The sequence below is a fragment of the Emys orbicularis genome, chromosome 5 (assembly GCF_028017835.1).
Source record: "Emys orbicularis isolate rEmyOrb1 chromosome 5, rEmyOrb1.hap1, whole genome shotgun sequence".
In the NCBI taxonomy this organism is placed as follows: Eukaryota; Metazoa; Chordata; order Testudines; family Emydidae; genus Emys; species Emys orbicularis.
The window spans coordinates 143338293-143359178 of record NC_088687.1 but is presented as its reverse complement, the minus strand read 5'-3'; the positions used below and the strand labels follow the sequence as shown (position 1 = coordinate 143359178).

General features: G+C 51.8%; 1 protein-coding gene across 1 annotated transcript in view; it reads left to right on the top strand.

Annotated features, from left to right (window-relative positions):
* VAX2 (ventral anterior homeobox 2) overlaps nt 1-20661 on the top strand; it is a 61791-nt gene extending 41130 nt beyond the window's left edge. Inside the window, exon 3 of the mRNA XM_065405652.1 lies at nt 20182-20661. Within this exon, the coding sequence (XP_065261724.1) occupies nt 20182-20661 (480 nt within the window). The remainder of the gene's footprint in view (nt 1-20181) is intronic.
* The last annotated feature ends 225 nt before the right edge of the window (nt 20662-20886 follow it).

The window sequence follows — 20886 nt, the reverse complement described above, 5'->3', positions numbered from 1 at the left end:
ATCATTTTGAATTATGACCCTGTCCTCCAAAGCAGTTGCAATCCCTCCCAGTTTGGTATCACCCGCAAACTTAATAAGCGTACTTTCTATGCCAATATCTAAGTCGTTAATGAAGATATTGAACAGAGCCGGTCCCAAAACAGACCCCTGCGGAACCCCACTCGTTATGCCTTTCCAGCAGGATTGGGAACCATTAATAACAACTCTCTGAGTACGGTTATCCAGCCAGTTATGCACCCACCTTATAGTAGCCCCATCTAAATTGTATTTGCCTAGTTTATCGATAAGAATATCATGCGAGACCGTATCAAATGCCTTACCATGTTAACCTTCTTAATCACAGCATCATCAGCTCATGTTCAGTTGATTATCTACCATCACCTCTATGACCTTTTCAGAGTCATTGCTGTCCAGGATAGAGTCCCCCATCCTGTAAGTGTGACCTGCATTCTTTGCTCTTAGATGTGTGACCTTACATTTGGTCATATTCAAATAGATGCTGTTTGTTCCCATCATACTGTTTGATCCAGATTGCTCTGTATAAGTGGCCTGTCCTCCTCATTATTTTCCACTTCATTCATCTGTGTGTCATTTGCAAACTTTACCAGCAATGATTTAATATTTTTTTCCAGATCATTATTAAAGATATTGAATAACAATGGGCTAAGAACTGATCGCAGTAGGGCCCCAGTAGAAACTTCCTCATTGGGGGATATTCCCCAGTTAGATCTCAAGAAATAATTGTATCAGTTAGACAGTTTTTAATCCATTTAATATGGGATGCATTGATTTTGCATAGTGCTGATATTTTAATTATTTGGGATTAAATCAATTGCCTTACAGAAATCTGCCTATAAGGTCAACGCAGTTACTTTTCTCAACCAAACTTGTCATCTTATCAAAGAACAATATGAAGTTTGTTTGTCAAGACCTATTTTCCATAACACCATGTTGATTAGCATGAATGATGTGACATCCTTTAATTCTTTATCGAGTGAGGGTTCAAAAAAGAACTAGATAAATTCATGGAGGATAGATCCATCAATGGCTATTAGCCAGGATGGGCAGGGATGGTATCCCTAGCCTCCGTTTGCCAGAAGCTGGGAGTGGGCGACAGGGGATGGATCACTTGATGATGACCTGTTCTGTTCATTCCCTCTGGGGCACCTGGCAGTGGCCACTGTTGGCAGACAGGATACTGGGCTAGATGGACCTTTGGTCTGACCCAGTCTGGCTGTTCTTATGTGAGTCGGATATCAGCCATTCCACATTTCTGCCTGAGATCGATATCAGGCTAGCTGGCTTATATTTAGCAGGGTCATCCTGTTTATCTTTTCAATATTGTCACATAAACTGTTTTCCCAATCGTCTGGACCCCGCCCCTGCCCCCAGTGTTCCCAGCTATGCAAAACTGGGTCTCAGTATATGAAATTCATATTCATCAGTATCACTTTCAGTTAATATTGATCTATTTATTGCACTTGCTCAGTGTAACAAGGTTGGGACTCACCACCGCGGTGCCTCCTACTGGTTATTCCGGTAATTAGCTCTGTCCATTGGAGCACCCCCTCCTGGTGGTGTCCCATCCGTTGCCTTGCCCTTGGTTGGCTTCTTAGCCCATGTCGCTCACCAACTCATGGCGTCCTCTTCTGGACCACTGCCCTCCGGCAGTGCCCCTTAGTCCATCCATACCCCCTTCCGGGGTTTGGGTGATCAGCAGTCCTACATTCCAGTCACCATGTCCAACCACACCCTTTGAGTCTAATCCCTTCTTGTCAGGGATCTGGCGGGTCTATGATGGCCGCTCCCTACAGCCGATGGCTGGGTGTACTGCAAGGGGGAAAGGGGGGGACCCAGGCCCGCCCACTACTCTGGGTTCCAACCCAGGGACCCTCTAGTGGCAGCCGTCCTGCCCTCCTTCTCTCCCTCTGTCTGTCCACATCCCTGGGCCATTTCCCTTTCGGCCCCTCACACCGGCTAGGCCCTTCCCCTCAGGGCCTGCAGCCTGGCAGACACCGGGCTGGAGTTACCTTCTGCTCCCCTGGGCCTGCCCAGCACTGCGCTGTCCCGGGTGCTAGTCTCTCAGCTCTGGAGACAGACCTTCCCCTGTCAAAGGCCTGGGACAGACTGCCTGCACGCTCCCTGAGCAGCCTTTTTATAGGGCTGAGCCTGGTCCTGATTGGCTGCCTCCAACCAGGGCCCTGATTGGCTCCCAATAAGCCCTTCTCCCATTGGCTGTGCGTCTGCGCAGGCCCACTGGCCTGCCGCAGCCCATACTCTCAGGGAGTGGGCAGCCGCCCCACTACACTCAGGGTGTCTGCTATGTGTAGTATTATTGTTAATTATTTATATTACATTAGCGCCTGGGGGCCCCAACTAAGCTCCGTCTATCTGTCTGTCTTAGATACTTATCTGACCCCATTACAGTAATATCTGAGCACCTCACCATCTTCAATATATTTATCCTCACAACACCCCGGTGCGGTGGGGAAAGATCAGGGCCCCATTGTGCCAGGCTTTGTACAAACCTAATGAGAGGCTGTCCCTGCCCTGAAGAGTTCACAGTCTAAATGAACCAGACAGACAAAGTCTGGGAGGGGAAACCGAGGCACCGAGCAGGAAAGCGACTGGCCTTAGGTCACCCAGCAGCTCAGTTGCTTAGCTGGAAATAGAGCCCAGGTTTCCTGAGTCCCTGTTTATTGCTGTGTCCAGGCTGCCTCCCCAGACTATTATTTATATTGTTGTATTATGGCAACCCCTAGAGAGGATGGGGAACAATTTGACCTGATTTCTATTGCACGTGGGCCAGACTCTCAGATGCGGTGCGGCCGCTTTGTGTCAAGTCCCTGGCAGCTGGCTGCAGAGGTAGCACATCTGGGCCAGAGAAGATCACTCCATGTGAGGGGACTTTCTGACAGCATAGAGACGATTGCACCCTGTCTTGCTGTCAGTGGAACAGGGAAGAGGGGTGGAGCCGGTGCCAAGGGGGCATGGCCTGGATGCCCCTGTGTCACGCCTATCCCCATATATACCTCTCCTGGTCGAACTTACGAGAGTTGAACACAATGACCATGGTCTCCCTTTCGGGGCTTAGGGATCCCCAGGCAGACACCCGTGGCCGACCTCCAGGGATCCATGTCCTTCATGAGATGCACCTGCAGGCAATGCAACAGGCTGAGTGCAATCATAAGGATTTCAAAGCGATAGGCCGACAATCACGGCTTGTCGCTGCTAGAAGGTCTGATGATGTCGGTCTGCCCAGTACCAGACAGGGTCAATCCCCGGCCGTCCCCTGGGGGAGCGTATCGACTGTCTGTCGCTTTAGGGTCGAGGTTTGTCAAAGAGTTTGTCGTCCCTTGCAAATCTCTGCAGATTGCAGAGCAGACGTTTCAACCACGCCTCTTGATCGGCAGCGGAGCCGGCTCTGCTCAGCTCCCATCCAGAATGCAGGTCATTCTAGACTGCAGTCACCGGGCAGGCGTGCAGCTTGAGCAGACATACCTGAGCTAGCTTTAATCCAGCTCGCTTGGGCCAGGAGCAGGGAGGCTGTGGCCGCAGGAGTTTCAGAGCAGGCGCTACAAGCCCATATGGAGCCCTGAGTTTAAGCCTAGAGACAGCTGGGTGAGAGTGGTCCTGGCCTCAGAAGTGAGCAAGACACGGAGACGGGTGACACCTAGGTATTGTCGACCCCCGGGACAGTGTCGGTGCTTCCCCCCAGCGGCTTCAGGAACAGAGTGACAGAGCAGAACTGGGGGGCAGTATTCAGTGAAAGTCATTGCCAGGGGGGCAATTAACTTCCCTCTGTGTCTTTGAAAAGATGCTAGAGGAGAACAGCCTGGTAGCCGAGGAGAGGTTGTCCAGGGCCACACTGAGTGTGGGCCCACAGGAAGGGTCTCCTCCAGCTTGGGGCTTTGCATGGGATAGGATTCACTCCAACTTAGACGGGCCCGATCCTCAGCAGGGGTAAATCAGTCCAGCTCCCCGCAAGGCAAAGGAGTTGTGTCACCCCAGCTACAGATGTGGCCAGAATGGCCAAATGGGGCATCATCTCAGGCCGCTGACTCGGAGCTCGAGTTGTCTAGCTTTATGTGCCGCAGCGGGACCTGGGAACGCTTCTGCTTCTGAGATCTTAACTGACGGTATCAGTATTATTCAGAAGGGACCGTTGTGATCATTTAGACTGACCTCCTGTATAGCACAGGCCGGAGATCTGCCCTGAATTTATTCCTAGAGCAGAAAAACAGCCTGTCTGGATTTTAAAATTGCCAGTGATGGAGAATCCACAGCCCTGGGTAAATTGTTCCAATGGCTAATTACTCGCACTGTTAAAAATGTATCCCTTATTTCCAGTCTGAATTTGTCTAGCTTCAGCTATTGGATCATGTCAGACCTTTCTCTGCTAGATTGAAGAGCCCATTGTTACATATTTGTTCCCCAGGTAGATACTAATAGATATTCGGCAAGGAGCAGTTCCCACCCCGCAGAGCTTACATTCTCAGCAGACACGACACACAAAGGGTGCGACAATCCCTGTTTCCCAGATGAGGGAGACCTTGGAACTAAACACTCCTGATTCCCCATTCAGTGCCTTAAGCACCAGACCTGGCTTCCCCACAGCTGCACATCCTCTTTTCATGGCTTGCATCAACGAGCAGGAATATTGTATTTAAATTGCATGGAGAAATGCACATCCATCCTTGATTTGGCTTTTCATCTGCAGCTGTAGAATTCCACCAATATATGGGTTTTACCTTTTCAGCAGCTTTCCTCTGTAGTACGAAATTCAACGTTTACTTTACCTGCTGGATTTTTTTCTTGGTGGGTTAGAGTTACTGGTTTGTCTGTTTGGGTGCAAATCTAGAGATGCTTAGGTGAAGTTCAACCGGGATCAGAATGCAGACTTTAAAGTCGTGTTCTCCTTCCCTAAATCCTAGGTGTTCTCTGACATCCAAGAATTCTCCTGGCTATGTCTATACTTTCCATTGGCAGTTACCAGTAAACATCTTTTTAACTAACTGCTTAAGTTAGCAGGTTTCCAGGTGGTTTATGTGCATTTACTTTGTAGAAAATTATTGGCCCAGATCCCCAAAAGGGATACGATTTTTAAAAGCAATTGTCAGAGTTTGTTGTCTTTAGATATTTCATTGCTCGACTATGAAACAAGTTTTGCCTTTGAATTCCATACCATTTCCTTAGCTACGGGGCTCTATATCTTCCTTGGAAAAACACCATGCAGTGTTCCAGTCCCTAACTTAAAGGCTACAGCTCTGCCATGAATGCTTAGCAGCATCCACCCCTCGGAACCAGTAACAAGGAGATTTGTATCTCTGTATCTTTTAAGCATGTACCTTTAATGGCAAGACATGCCTTGGAAACAGGATTTTTCTTTTCAGAAGCATTAATGACAAATGTGACCTGATGCTGGGCAAATGTTTCTCTCATCTCAACGGCACTGAGTGCACTGGAATTATTCACTTTTCAGGAAACCTTTTATTCCTCTTCTGAACAGCTGATTCTTTTTGAGAAAGTGCCAGATGTTAGCGAGCTGTTTACTCTGTGCAAAGTCACTTAGAGCCCGCTCTTCATTCCGCTGGCTCTATAGATACCCAGGGCTTGGGTTCAGGAGAAATGAGATTCCTGAAGCAGTGTGTAGCAGTGCGGCGACTCATCGGCGCGGCGCCTCCTGCTGGTCATCCAGGGAATTAGCGTTTTCCAGCCTCCAGAGCGCCCTCTGCAGCCCGGTGTCCCGCTTGCCGCTGGGCCCGAGTCCCTCTTGGACCCTGGTGCCCCTTTCCTCTGAGGTGCTTCCCCATGGCAGTACCCCCACAGATCTGGGTCTCCCCTCCCCGGGGAACCCCCACTCTCTATCCCCACCTCGCCTCAATCTATGGCCGCTGCCAGTCATCACCTAGCCCCCGATCCCTGAGGCAGACTGCAGCGTAAGTGCCACCCATCACCGGCAAGGGGGTTTGGACCTGCTGCCTCTGCCTGCCCTTGGGCTGCCCCTCTGCAACCCCAGTGCCTTTGTGTGGCCTTTAACAAGGCCTGCAGCCTGGGGAGTTTCTAGGCCGGAGCTCCCCCGCTCCTTGGGCCTTCCCCCAGCCCTGCTGCAGTCTCGGTACCCTGCTCAGCTCCTAGCAGCCAGGCCCATCCCTCTCCACATCTAGAGAGAGACTCTGTATGCTCCTGGCCCACTGCCCTCTTATAAGGGCCAGCTGGGCCCTGATTGGGGCGTGGCCACATCTGTGGCTGGTTCCCTAATCAGTGGAGGCTTGCTGCTTTTCATAGCAGCAGCCCTCTCGCAGCCTCAGCCCTCTCCCAGGGCTGATTTCAAGCCCTTCAAGGCAGTAGCGGGTGGCCACCCCACTACACAGTGTATCTAATGTATTTAAACTTATCTGGCCCCCTTATCGTCATATCTGAGCAGCTCCTACTCTTCAATGTACTGATCCTCACTACAGCCTCACAGTGCTATTATCCCCATTATACAGATGGGGAAACTGAGACTAAGTGACTTGCCCACGGTCATGCAGAGCCAGGAATTCAACTAGGTCTCCCAAGAGCCAAACTAATATCCTAACGAATGGACCATCCTTCCTCTTCTACTGAACCATCCAGCCACACGTCGCATGGACATAGGGCATTCCACATACATGGCTCTCTGCCCAATATCTTGTAGATCTAGACCTGTGTGTAGCCGGGACTTAAATATTTGTGTGAAAAAAATCTATTTCCGCGTCTCCAATCACCTTGGCATGTAAGCCCCGTTTACCAGCCCAGACTTTGTGCATGGCAAAGTCTGAGTTGGAATTTTCCATGAGCTTATGCTCGAGGGTTATAGCAGATTCAGAACAATGTCCCTTTTTAAAGAATTGCTACAGAGTATTTGCCTGGATTCCTGGATCTGAGTTCTGTAGGGACTACTTTGAGCTGACGTTGGTGGAACAAAGATTATAAAGTCAGGGACAAGTGTCATACCTGAGTATCTGTGCTGTGTTTGGGGATGCAATGGGAGCCTTTGGTGAGGGATGAAGTGCTGATTCTGAGTGGGGAATATGTTCTTTAGTTGTGAAGTGTATTTTGAAGCCCATAGAGGCTGGCAAAGGCTCAGAGCAATCTAGGAGATCAGAAGTGGGTTCTGCTAGACTGGAACATAGAAATTTCCACACCAGATCAGATCAGGGGTCCATCTAGTTCAGTAATCTGCCTCCAGCACTGACCAGCACCAGCCAGTTGAGATGAAGTCGTTTCGTTCTGGACAGTTATGAAGTCGCATGCTGATGGGGGAAGTTTCTTACTAGCTAGAGTTGATTGGGAAATGATTTTTTCCCCTGTGAAATATTCATGGAGTCAGATTGGAGTCATCGAGTCTGACCTCCTGTATAACTCAGGCCAGAGAACTTCGCCACAATCATCCCTAGAGCAGAGCTTTTAGAAAAACATCCAATTCCCATGAAACCCAAACCCAAGCCAATTGTTATGTTTGTTTCTGTCAAAAATTCTCTCTGAAATTTGGCAGGTTTTCATTGAAAAACCCAAAATACTGAGAATCATTGCAATTGAAAATGGAGCATTGGGGGGTTAAAACAGAAAAGTTTTGATTTTCAGTAGCCAAAAATCGGGGGGGGGGGGGGAAATATATATATTTGGTGTTTTCAGCAAATTTTTGAGAAAAATCCTAGCTTTTCAGAAGATGGGTCATTGTCTGAGGCATGAGGGCTGACATCCTGTAAAATTTTTACTCTAACTCATATATCTGCTATTATTTTTATCCACATAGGGCTTTGTTATCAAAAGATCGCGGCTCCCACCTAGCACTAGAGTTGCCAGAGAATCACGACTCTGTTTCATGACAACTTTCGAGGTTTAGAGATTTGATTTTGTTTTGCGCTGGAATGAAACTGAAACCTTTCAGACGTTTCCATGAAACAGAATTGTGTCAAAATGTCTTGGGTTGGGCTCAAAAAGGTCCAGTTTTCTCTCTCTCTGGAAGTGACCAGAGAGTTCACCCTGAACCTCAGAAACCTTCCCATCAAAAACGTTGTTAACTTCGAGATCTTCCCATGAAACATTTCTGCTTCGACAAGACAGCATTGTTTTCTATGAAAAAATGTTTCATCAAAAATGCGCCAACTGGGACCAAAAGAAGCGGCCAGGTCAACAGGCCCAGTGCATGATGGGTGCTGACTCTGAGCACTTTTGAAAACCTGACCCCACTTGTGGGTGCTGAGGGCTTGATAGCCTGACTCCAGAGCTCTTTTGTAAGTCTGCCCCTAAATAGCTCGTTCTTTTTATATCCTGTTAAGTCATTTGTAGGGGTGGGTGAATTATTCATAGCAAACCGCTTGTTTGTCTAACCGAGCCCTCCTTGTACGTTGTCTGTCCACTGATCCCAGTTTTGACAATCGTCTCTCTCGTCTGTCTCTCTGTTCCATATGGAGCACAGAACCTTCCCCACTGCCTTCCATCTCTGGTCGCCTGCTGCTACAGCCGTAGCGTCTTCCCATGTCGTTTTAACAGTACTATTGACGTTATAATAATTACGCTGTGGCCCACTATCTTCTTCTGAGCCCATCCTAATGTTCCCGAGTTATTTTTTAGCGACCTTGTACATTGTTCAGAGGTCTCCATTGAACTGTCCGCAACGATAGCCAGGTGTTTCCCCTCAGGGGTTCCAGTTAATTTAGAACCCAGCAAGGCAGTTCCGTGTGGATTGCTTTGCGCTTGTCAATACAGACTCTCAGCTGCTACTGGCCTGCCCATTCACCGGGCTTTGTGAACCTTTCCTGGAGTGCCTTCCGATCTGATTGACCCACATCATTCATGGCATCAAGAATCTATTTATAGTGTTACAAATCCCTGGCCCAGAGGACTTCACAGGTATCTCTATGCTGTGTATACACCTTAGCCTCTCTGGACTTTACGGTGATAGAACGCCGATCCTTCTGTCCCCAGTACAGTTTCCTCTTAGCTAGTGTGATAGACCCAGGCCAGTTGGGAACAGCAGAGTAGCAGAAGGGAGATATACTGGCCACTGGATAAGTAGTTTTATGTTCCCTGAGTGACCAGAGCAGGAGCTGCTCCAGGCTAATAGACCACCTGACTCCAATTAACCTGCTAAGAGTCAGGTGAGGCAGTTAAGCACCTGACTCTAATTAAGGCCCCTCTGATGCTATAAAAGGGCTCACTCCAGTCAAGCCAGGGGGAGCCAGGGAGAGGAAGTGTGTGTGAGGAAGTGGGAGCAAGAGGTGTGCAAGAAGTTGAGAGTGAGTAGGCGTACTGCTGGAGGACTGAGAAGTACAAGCGTTATCAGACATCAGGAGGAAGGCCCGGTGGTGAGGACAAAGAAGGTGTTGGGAGGAGGCCATGGGGAAGTAGCCCAGGGAGTTGTAGGTGTTGTGCAACTGTACCAGGAGGCAATCTAGACAGCTGCAGTCCACAGGGCCCTGGGCTGGAACCTGGAGTAGAGGGCGGGCCCGGGTTCCCCCCATACCTCCCAACTCCTGATCAAACACAGGAGGAATTGACCTGGACTATAGCTTCTACCAGAGGGGAAGGTCTCTGGACTGTTTCCTGACCCACAGGGTGAATCTGTGAAGCGAGCAAATCCGCCAATAAGCGCAGGACCCACCAAGGTAGAGGAGGAACTTTGTCACAACTGGTGTCAGGAGTGGGATTTGGGGTGCACAGCGCGGCGGAAGAAGGAGGGTGATTTAAAAAAAAAAAAGGGAGAGGGTTTATTTATTTTTTTCACCACAATGGATGACGTAGTGCGGGCACTGATACAAGCTACGGCGGCCCAGCAGGAGGCTACCCGTGTCCAGGCAGCCGCCCAACAGGAGGCAGTGCGGCTGCAGCAAGAGACTAATCGCCTGCTGATGGACCAGGCTGCTCAAGACTGAGCTATGTTGCGAGAACTGGTAAGCCAGGTAAAGTCCCTTACAGAGCTGAATCGCGGCCATGCTGGGACGCGGCTCATATGGGCCAGCCATTGGCTGCAGAAAATGACACGGGAGGATGATGTAGAGGCATACCTTCTGGCCTTTGAGAGGACAGCCCTACGGGAGGCCTGGCCTCGAGATCAGTGGTCTGGCATCCTTGCCCCATTCCTGTGTGGGGAGGCCCAGAAGGCCTACTATGATCTACCTGAAGAGGCTGCGGCAGACTACCCCCAGCTGAAAGCAGAGATCCTGGCCAGATCTGGGGTAACGACCACAGTGCGGGCCCAGCGGTATCACGAGTGGAGGTACCAGGAAAACAAAACCCTGCGGTCCCAATTGTATGACCTCATCCATCTCGCATGAAAGTGGTTGCGAACTGAGTCCCAGAATCCGGAAGAGATATTAGAGGTTCTGGTCATTGACCAATAGATGAGGGGACTACCGCCAGACCTTCACGCCTGGGTAAGCCAGAACGAACCCTGCACCTACGACGAGGTCGTTGCATTGGTAGAGAGGTGAAGGACGGCGAGGGAGCTGACCCGACCAGTTAAGGAAGAGGCACCCCGGGTTAAATTAGCAGCACCAAGCCCCAAAGCTTGGGTGACTGGGCCACCAAGAGGGCCCAGGTGGAAAAAGAGAGAGGCTGAAGGCCCACTAGAGACCACAAAGAGTCGGAGCACTGAGGGAGAAGAGGATCGGGATGTTAGACTGCCCAAACCAAGAGACCGGGGAACGCCTAGGGCTCCATACAGATGTTATGCCTGCGGGGAGTGGGGACACATAGCTGCACAGTGTCCCAATGCTGAGGAGCCTATGCAGTGTAACCTGGGGAACTGGGCAGACCCATGCTCCCTAATCCACCTTGTGAGGGTCTCACTAACCCCACATATGTATACCAGACCAGTAAAACGAAATGGGGTAGGGACCACGGCACTGGTTGATTCGGGGAGTGCTATCACGCTTGTCTCGGGGAAGCTCGTGACGCATAGTCAGCTGCTGTAGGCTAAGCATACGGGGATAACCTGTGTCAATGGGACAGTTAGTTACTACCTCACCATCCCAGTAAAAATCGAGATTCAGGGGAACACTACTGAGGTAGCAGCAGGTGTAGTCCCTAAACTCCCATACCCAGTGCTCATAGGGAGGGACTTCCCAGGGTTTGGAGACTTACTCCCGGTAAGGGGATTGGAGAAAGGGGGAAACCCTGAAGTTAGAGAGGCATCCACAGCAGACTGTTAACCCCCAGTCTTCTCTGAAATGTCCCCAGATTTGTTCTCCACTCCCAGACAGGGTAGAAAGACAAAAAGGGAAAGGAGGGCAGCTAAGGCCTTGGGAACCCGAATACTGACCCAAAGCCAGAGGGTCGTTCTTGTAGGTAGGCGGACCCGTGCAGCTGAAAAGGAGGCCACCCAGGAGAGAGAAGCACCCGAGTCTGACCCCCACCCTAACACTTCTGAACCAGTAGAGGCAACAGAGACTGGCCCCCTAGATCTCGGGCAGATTAGCCCCGGGAGAGGAAATTTTGGACGGGACCAGGCAGAAGACCCAAGGTACGACAACATTAGGAAGGAGGTGACTGAAATAGATGGGGTCCCCGTGGAAGGGAAAACCCAGGGACCAGGACCCTACTTCATAATGAAGAAGGAGCTCTTATACCGGGTTGCACCAGTACAGGGGCAGAAGGTACAGCAGATCCTAGTACCTCAAAAACACCAGAATGCTGTATTAAGTCTTGCCCATAGTCATCTTTTTGGGGGACATTTGGGGGTAGAGAAGACCCTGGCCAGGGTCCTACGATGGTTCTTCTGGCCCGGAGTACATGAAGAAGTGCGGAGGTACTGTGCGTCCTGCCCAGAGTGTCAGCTGCACAGTCCCCGTCCCCACTTGAGGGCACCTTTAGTACACCTTCCCATCATAGAGGTCCCCTTCGAGCGAATAGCCATGGACCTAGTGGGACCCCTGGAGAAGACAGCCCGGGGCCACCAATATATACTTGTCATTCTGGATTATGCTACTTGCTACCCAGAAGCCTTCCCCCTGCGAAACACGGCCTCTAAAACGATAGCTAAGGAGTTGGTGGGGATCTTTGCCCGAGTGGGGCTACCAAAGGAGATATTAACCGACCAAGGAATCCCATTTATGTCGAAGCTAATGAAGGACCTCTGTACGCTGCTCCATATACATACCCTGAGAACTTCAGTCTATCGTCCGCAGACTGATGGGTTGGTAGAAAGGTTTAACCGAACCCTCAAGGCTATGATAAGGAAGGTGGTAAGTCGGGACGGGAAGGACTGGGACACCCTACTACCTTACCTTATGTTCGCTATCCAGGAGGTACCTCAGGCCTCAACTGGATTCTCCCCCTTTGAGCTGTTATATGGGCGCAACCCCCGAGGCATCCTGGACATAGCCAAGGAAATTTGGGAGGAGGAACCCAGTGAGGGGAAGAACATAATAGAGCATGTGCTACAGATGAGGGACTGGATAGCCCGGGTCACTCCCATAGTGAGGGAGCACCTAGAAAAGGCCCAAGAGGCCCAGCAAACCTACTACAATCGTCAAGCCAAGGTTCGTCAGTTTCAGCCCGGTGACCGAGTAATGGTACTGGTACCCACGGCCAAAAGTAAGCTGTTGGCCCAGTGGCAAGGGCCCTACGAAATAGTTGAACCCGTAGGGGAAGTAAATTACAAGGTGCGACAACCGGGACAACAAAAACTAGAACAGATATATCATGTCAACCTTCTGAAACCCTGGCATACCCGAGAGGCGTGCACAGTGGTTCGGGAAGACCTACACCCAGGGAACAAAAACCCTGGACAGGTGAGGGTGTCTCCCGATCTAACGACAGCCCAGAAGAAAGAGGTAACTGAGATGATCGCCCAATATCAAGATGTATTCTCAACAAAGCCGGGTGGCACAACTGGGACATATCATCACATCGTCACGAACCCTGGGGCCAGAGTAACAATGAGGCCCTACCGGGTGCCAGCAGCCAAAAGGGAGGAAATAAAAGCGGAAGTCAGGAAAATGCTGGAGATGGGGATCATTGAAGAATCTCACAGTCAGTGGTCCAGCCCAGTAGTGTTGGTGCCCAAACCTGATGGCACCACGAGGTTCTGCAATGACTTCCGGCGACTAAATGAGATATCCCAGTTCGATGCTTACCCTATACCCCGCATAGACGAATTAGTAGACCGTCTGGGGAATGCCCGGTACTTAACGACCCTAGACTTGACAAAGGGGTACTGGCAGATTCCCCTAGCTGAAGATGCAAAGGAGAAGACGGCGTTCTCTACGCCAGAGGGTCTTTTCCAGTATACGGTCCTTCCTTTTGGACTACATGGGGCCCCAGCTACCTTTCAGCGCCTCATGGACAAGTTATTACGCCCCCATGCCAGCTATGCTGCGGCCTACTTGGATGACGTGGTGATTCATACCCCAGACTGGGAAACCCACTTGAAGAAGGTGGGGGCGGTCCTTGATACCTTCAGGCGAGCTGGCCTTATGGCAAACCCTGTTAAGTGTGCTGTGGGGTTCACAGAGGCCAAATATCTTGGCTACGTGGTAGGAAAAGATCTGGTGAAACCTCAACTGAACAAGTTAGAGACCATCCAAAATTGGCCACGACCAAGTAGTAAGAAGCAGGTCCGAGCATTCCTAGGGGTGGTGGGGTATTACCGGCGTTTCATTCCCCATGTTGCCACAAGGGCAAGTCCCCTAACGGACTTAATGAAGGCCCGTGGTCCGGATCCAGTCAGATGGTCCGACGCAGCAGAGAGGGCATTTGTAGACCTACGGACTGCCCTCTGCAGTAACCCCGTATTGATAGCCCCGGATTTCACCAAGGAATTCATCCTTCAGACAGATGCATCCGAGGTGGGGCTAGGGGCTGTCCTGTCGCAGATGGCTGGGGAAGAGGAACACCCAATTCTCTACCTCAGCAGGAAACTCCTTTCGAGGGAACAAAAATACGCAGTGGGAGAGAGAGAATGCGTCGCCGTAAAATGGGCCATGGAAACGCTGCGTTACTACCTGCTGGGACGCAGATTTGTCCTCGTGACCGACCATGCCCCTCTTCAATGGATGCAACGGAACAAGGAAAAGAACACACGGGTAACCAGGTGGTTCTTATCCCTCCAACCTTTCCAGTTCCGCACACAGCACAGAGCAGGGAGTCGCCATGGCAACGCCGATGGCTTATCACGTGTACACTGTCTGGCGTCCCAAGCTGCCCAACCCCTTGGTGTTGAGCAGGGGGGAGGGATATGTGATAGACCCAGGCCAGTTGGGAACAGCAGAGTAGCAGAAGGGAGATATACTGGCCACTGGATAAGTAGTTTTCTGTTCCCTGAGTGACCAGAGCAGGAGCTGCTCCAGGCTAATAGACCACCTGACTCCAATTAACCTGCTAAGAGTCAGGTGAGGCTGTTAAGCACCTGACTCTAATTAAGGCCCCTCTGATGCTATAAAAGGGCTCACTCCAGTCAAGCCAGGGGGAGCCAGAGGAGAGGAAGTGTGTGTGAGGAACTGGGAGCAAGAGGAGTGCAAGAAGCTAAGAGTGAGTAGGCGTACTGCTGGAGGACGGAGAAGTACAAGCGTTATCAGACATCAGGAGGAAGGTCCGGTGGTGAGGACAAAGAAGGTGTTGGGAGGAGGCCATGGGGAAGTAGCCCAGGGAGTTGTAGGTGTCGTGCAACTGTACCAGGAGGCACTCTAAACAGCTGCAGTCCACAGGGCCCTGGGCTGGAACCTGGAGTAGAGGGCGGCCCGGGTTCCCCCCATACCTCCCAACTCCTGATCAAACACAGGAGGAATTGACCTGGACTATAGCTTCTACCAGAGGGGAAGGTCTCTGGACTGTTTCCTGACCCACAGGGTGAATCTGTGAAGCGAGCAAATCCGCCAATAAGCGCAGGACCCACCAAGGTAGAGGAGAAACTTTGTCACACTAAACAAACAGGGTGTTTGCCTTTGTATTGTCCTTGAGAACAAACTGATTTACAAGCTCTAAATCAGAGTGAAACTGGTTTGGTGAACACCACAAAACTCAGAGCATAGGGAAAGGGCGGGGCCAGTGGTTAGCATGCTCGTCTGCAGCTTTGCAGGTGTGAGTTCAATTCCTACCTCTTCCACAGCCTCCTTGGTAAGTCATTCAGGCCTAGATCTGTAAAGGAGATTTAGGTGCTCAAATCTCATTGACAATCAGTGGGATTTTGATTCCTAAGGGCTTAAAACACTTTAAAAAATGAGCTTTTGGCATTGTGACGCTTTACAAATCTGGCCTTCGGCTCTTTCTGTGCCTCAGTTTCCCATGTTGGCAATCTCATACCTCAGCCCCCAGTTCAGTAAGGGAGTCTCTGAGGCTTGTGAACCTTGCAGGGAAACCTGGAACCAGCGGATGGAGTTGGCATCGAACCCAAGAGGCGTTTATAGCTTGACACGAAAGGAGGTGAAACTTGATAGCAGTGCCGTAACAAGTGAGGCACTTGCCTCGGGTGCGCAAAGCGGAGGGCGCAGCTCTACCGCGATCGGCGGCACTTCGGCGGCGGGTCCCCGAGTCCTTCTCGGAGGGAAGGACCTGCTGCCGAATTGCCGCTGCCGCTTCATTCATTCTTCGGCGGCAAGTCCTGCTCTCCGAGAAGGACTCGGGGACCCGCCGCCGAATTGCTGCCGAAGAAGCGGTGGCGGTAGAGCTGCTGCCGAAGCGCCGCCGATCGCCGTAGAGCTGCGCCCCTCCGCTTTGCGCACCCGAGGCAAGTCCTGCTCTCCGAGAGGGACTCGCCGCCAAAGAGCCTGGAGCCGGCCCTTGCCTCCGGCGCAAAAATTCCTTGTTACGGCTCTGCTTGACAGACTGTGCCTTGCACTGAAAACTCAGAGCAGTGCTCAATCAGGTGGGTGCAAAACCCAAAGGAAAAGTTTGCACACAGCTCTGGGCAGTAAACCTGGGCTTTGCTTGGGCAGAGCCTTGGCCCCCTCCCAGCTGCAGTGTAGCTACACCCCATGCACTCGGGACTGTAGCAGGAATAGTCACACGTTGAAGGGTTTGCTGAAGTCTAGTGCTGCTTTGTTATTGTAGGGTTAGCTCAGCCGTGCTGCTTGAGAAGTGCGCAGTTCAGGTGGGGTTTCCTTGTGACACCCAGCGGGTTGTTGCAGGGTCCTGGCTTGAGGCTGAAAGGTTTACACACAAAAACGGGCAGAAGGAGGGATGATCTACACTGCAGCGGGGAGCGTGCCTCCCGATCTGGGTAGACAGACAAGCGCTGCTAGCTCCGCCCCACCTAGCATGCGAAAACGTTGCGGCAGGAGCAGTGGCATGGGCTAGGCAGCTGATCATGGACCCGGGGGATCAGGCAGGCTTGTACTCAGACAGCTAGCCTCGTGCTGCCACCATCAGTGCACTAGCCCGAGGCCAGCTAGCACGGGTCTGTCTACCTGGGCTTGGAAGCTCGCCCACGGCTGCAGGGTAGACACACCCAGTTTGCTGCTGGAAGGTTATCCAGAATAATAGCACATGGAAGGCTTTGCTCAAGAGTGCTGCTTTGTTACTGTAGGGTTAGCTTATCCAGGCCCTTTTGTTATTGTAGGGTTATGTGAGCCATGTTGACCCTACCAGAGAAAAGAGCACAGAAACTTTGTATTTATACACGGAAATATACAGACCTTTCTGAACAGTGACATTTGATGCAAGCCTGGGCACCCCAGCTTCTGGTTGCATTCCTTTCAGTACTGTATCTACAGGGCTTTTTTTCTCTTTGGTGGAGGGGACATCAACCACCATCTAACCAGTTCAAAGAACAGATAGCCAGGCTGGGCAGGGATGGTGTCCTGAGCCTCTGTTTGTCAGAAGCTGGGAATGGGCGACAGGGGATGGATCACTTGATCCCTGGGTGACGGGATGGATCCCTGTTCTGTTCATTCCCTCTGGGACACCTGGTATTGGCCACTGTCAGTAGACAGGATACTGGGCTGGATGGACCTTTGGTCTGACCCAGTACGGCCTTTCTTATGTAGATACCATGCCTCTGAATCTGCTTCCTAACAGAAAGAAACGAGATGACTAAGCCAGACACATGGCTTGGGAAGAAGCCACTTCCCTTCCACCACAGACTCTACTGCGAGCCCCGGGCGTGCCCTGCCTCTGGCCTGTTAATCGGGGTGGATAAAAACTGACTTAAAAAAAAAAAAGACTCTAAATCACTGTAAGTTGAGTTTTATAACTGCTTAAACAAATCTAGATAGATATGGGGTATCCTCCTGGGGTGCAAAAAGAAGCACCATTTTCAGTGTAAACGCTCTATTTTGTTAAAATCAGCGCGTTTTAATGGTTACCAACCAATGAATAAACCTGGTTTTAGGAAAATAACTAAAAAGCACAGATGCAAAGCTCAATAGAAACCAAGGTTTCCTGCCTGCTGATTTAAATCAGGGTTAAAACGGGTGATTTAAATCACTTTGATTTAAACCCACCCACCCTGCTATTAATGGGAGCAGCGAATGTAAATCACCAGGCATGGGGAATGAGCCGCTTAGATCTTTAATTACCTCCTTGCATCCTTATTTGTAAGTTTGTCCGGCTCTGAGCGGTGCTGAGCTCCCACTCAATTGAACAGGAGTGTATCCGGCCGCTCAGCACTTTGCAGGACTGGGCTCCCTGTGGGTTTCACGCTGGCGAAAGGGGCAGGATTGAGAGCCCTGGGAAATTAAACCCACTAGTTATCCCCAGGAAGGACAGAGTGTGGGGCATGATCCCCCATTCCCCACAGCCCAACCAAAGTGTCTCCTTGCCCCTGGCTCAGAGGAACCAAGCCTGGGGGGCCAGAAGGGGCTCAGTGTCTGTGGCCTATTCAGTTTGTCTCCTAAGCCCCCAGTTCCCACCCCCGTTTATCCCCAGTGCTGCTTAGAAACGGGGAGGGTCCTGCCCAGCCCCGTGCAGGGAATTCCCCAAGAAGCTCTTGCTTTGTGGGCGAGGGCACGCAGGAACCAGGGCTGATCCCAATGAATTGAGAGGAATTTCCCCCTCCCCAGCTTGCCATGCCCTCCCCTCTAGCCCCTCGCTGATCCCAGGGATTGTGCCGCTGGCCCCAGAAGGAGACGCTTTTCTCCCAGAGATCTCCGTGCAGCTCCAAACTGGCCATAAGGCAGTGCTAGGGAGGGGCAGCAGGTGGGTGCCCTTGACCAGCAGGTGGGTGCCCTTGACCAGCAGGTGGGTGCCCTTGACCCACCTGCTGGCCCTTCAGGTGAGCTTTGGACCTCCACAGTGTGGTTCTTGAGGTCCTGTCTCAGCAGTTATAGCCTCTGTCCACAGGCCTGGCGCCGTTCAGCCCAGAGGGTATCGTATATGGGATTTGCCTAACAGTGGCCAGTGCATGTTGCTTCGATAGAAGTTACAGGCCCCAGCATGCATCAGACTGTGCTATATCATGGGAGAGGGGTTTCCCTCCTGACCCCAGCTGGTCTGGTGCCCTGGAGCATGAGGATCTGGAGCCCCTGTCCCCCCTGTCTTAGCAGGTGTCACTGCAGATGCTATTCCTGCCGTATAAATCTCCCAGGCTTTATCTAAGCCTGCTAAGCCACTTGCCTCACTATTATCTTGGGAGAGGGTCCAAGACCCGCTCCTTGCCCGTGGTCCGGCAGCTCAGCTCAGTCTGAGGTGTCAATGGGTATGTGAGGGCTGCAGGTTATGATGATGCGAGTCACTGCTGGTCCTGCTGGCATGATTTGTCAATGACGTGGGTGAGTGAGATGCTCACTGCCCACAGTGCTAGAATTTAAACACGTCTGACTGTCCATCCATCCATCCATCCATCCATCCATCCATCAGTCCCCATCCATACCCCTGCCTCATCCACCTCATCTATCTCCCTATACAGACCCCTCCTTTATCTGTCTGTCTTTCCATCTCCTCTCTCTTCCTGGCATCTCGGTACCCGGCTCTCGCTCTGTCGCGCTTCTCTATCAGGGGCCCAGTCAAGTGGGTCCTCGGCCCTTTGGCGTCTAGGCAGTGAGGTCAGAGCAGGCCTAGGGTTGGCCACAGGTCAGAGGCAGCGCAGCAGGAGGAGCTGGTTGCTCTAGGGTGGCTGGGCTGCCTGGATTGGGAGGAAAAACAGAGACGTGGGATTTCGAAGGGCAAGTGTCATCCAGGGGTTGGGGGAAGAGCCTGCGGTTTTGGTGTAGCTGGAGCCTACTGAGCCTTAACCCAGCCCCACTCCTTATTTCAGTGAGAGGCGGCCATGTGCTGAGAGCTTCCACTCTGGACATCTCCAGAGTCCAGGCGTGTCCAGATCCGGGGTCTGGTTCATAGATGTCAAGGTCAGCAGAGGCCGTTATGATGATCTAGTTTGACCTGCCGGACACAGGCCAGTGAATGCCACGCCCTGATTCCTTCTTCAAGCCCATATCTTGTGGTCGAGCTAGAGCGTGTCTTAGAAAGAGACACCAATCTTGCTTTGGACAGTCCCCAATGGAGAATCTGCCACGTCCCTTGGTTTGGCCTGGGACAGGGCACGTGCTCAGCTACAGAGGTCGGTTCCAGATCCAGAAGGAGATCCACCAGAGTTTGGGGCTGCTCCGAGGTCTGGTTTGTTCCCATCTCTCTCGCTCGCTATTTCTATCCGGCCATCGCATTGCACTCTGGGTAAATGTGCTGAGCGGCGAATGGGATCCCTCCCCCAAAGAGCTTGCGGCCTAAAGGGACAATGGATACAGCCCAATGGGCAGCCCAGACACAGCTTGGGGAGAGCACATCTGCTGGATCCATTTATCCCTCCATCTGCCACATCCCGCCCTTGAGTGCTCCATGTCGCAAGAGCATCTTCTCCCCTGGAGGGACACAGCGTTTGCCATGGAGGGTCTTTTGCTCCAGATGTTGCTATCCCCTGGTGGCTGGAGACCATTGTCTCTGGCTCCTGGGAAGGTGACTGGGTGACTGGGCTGCTGAATCCATTTGCTCTAGGATGTTTAACACGTTGTGACTGTCTCTTTCTCTCTCTCTTTTCCCATTCCCTCCTTTTCTCTCACCCCCTCTTTCTCTCTCTCTTTTCCCATTCCCTCCTTTTCTCTCACCCCCTCTTTCTCTCTCTCTCTTCCTTCTGCCTTTCTTGCTTGGCTGCTCTTTCTTCTTTCCCTACTTCCCGTTGTGTGCTCTCTCCCCATTCCCCCTCTTCCCCCTCGCCTCCTTCACCCTGTTTTTCTCTCTTTTCCACTTCTGCTCCACTCTGTCCGTCTCCCGCCCCCCGCCCAGGTGAAAGTCTGGTTCCAGAACCGGCGCACCAAGCAGAAGAAGGACCAGAGCAGGGACTCTGAGAAACGCTCGTCCTCCACCTCCGAATCCTTCGCCACGTGTAACATCCTCCGGCTCCTGGAACAAGGGAGACTTTTGTCTGTGCCGGCCCCTTCCAACTTGCTCTCTCCAAATTCGAATCCCATCGGGAGCCCCGCCGGGAACGGATCCAGCCTGGCTCCCTCTGGCACCACCTCGCCTGGGCTGAGCAGTGGAAACAGCCCTCCTGGGACAGGAGCCTTCAGCCTGCAGGTCCCGTCGCTAGCATCCTCCTCTTCCTCACCCAGGCTCCCTGCCACCCCACTCTGTTTCAGCGGCCCGCTCCTGGGAAGCCTGCACGAGCTACCTAGCGGCTATGGACTGGGGAGCTCTGCCTTTGAGCCTTACACGCGGCTGGAGAGGAAAGACAGTCCCATACCCAGCAAGAAGCCGAGTCTTTAACTAAAAACCAGTGTCAAAATCATCCCCACCCCCTGCCCCCACCTTGTCTCCCGCATGGGGCTGTTCTGTGGCCAGTGGAATTGCAAAGACCGTTGAACAAATGTCCAGGTGACGTGCGTGTGACTGTGTCTTCCTGTCACGGAAATAAAAATACAGCTCCAGACAACACCCTGTTTGACATGCTCGACTCGGCAGGGTTCCCCGGGGAGACGCACAGGGAAACCG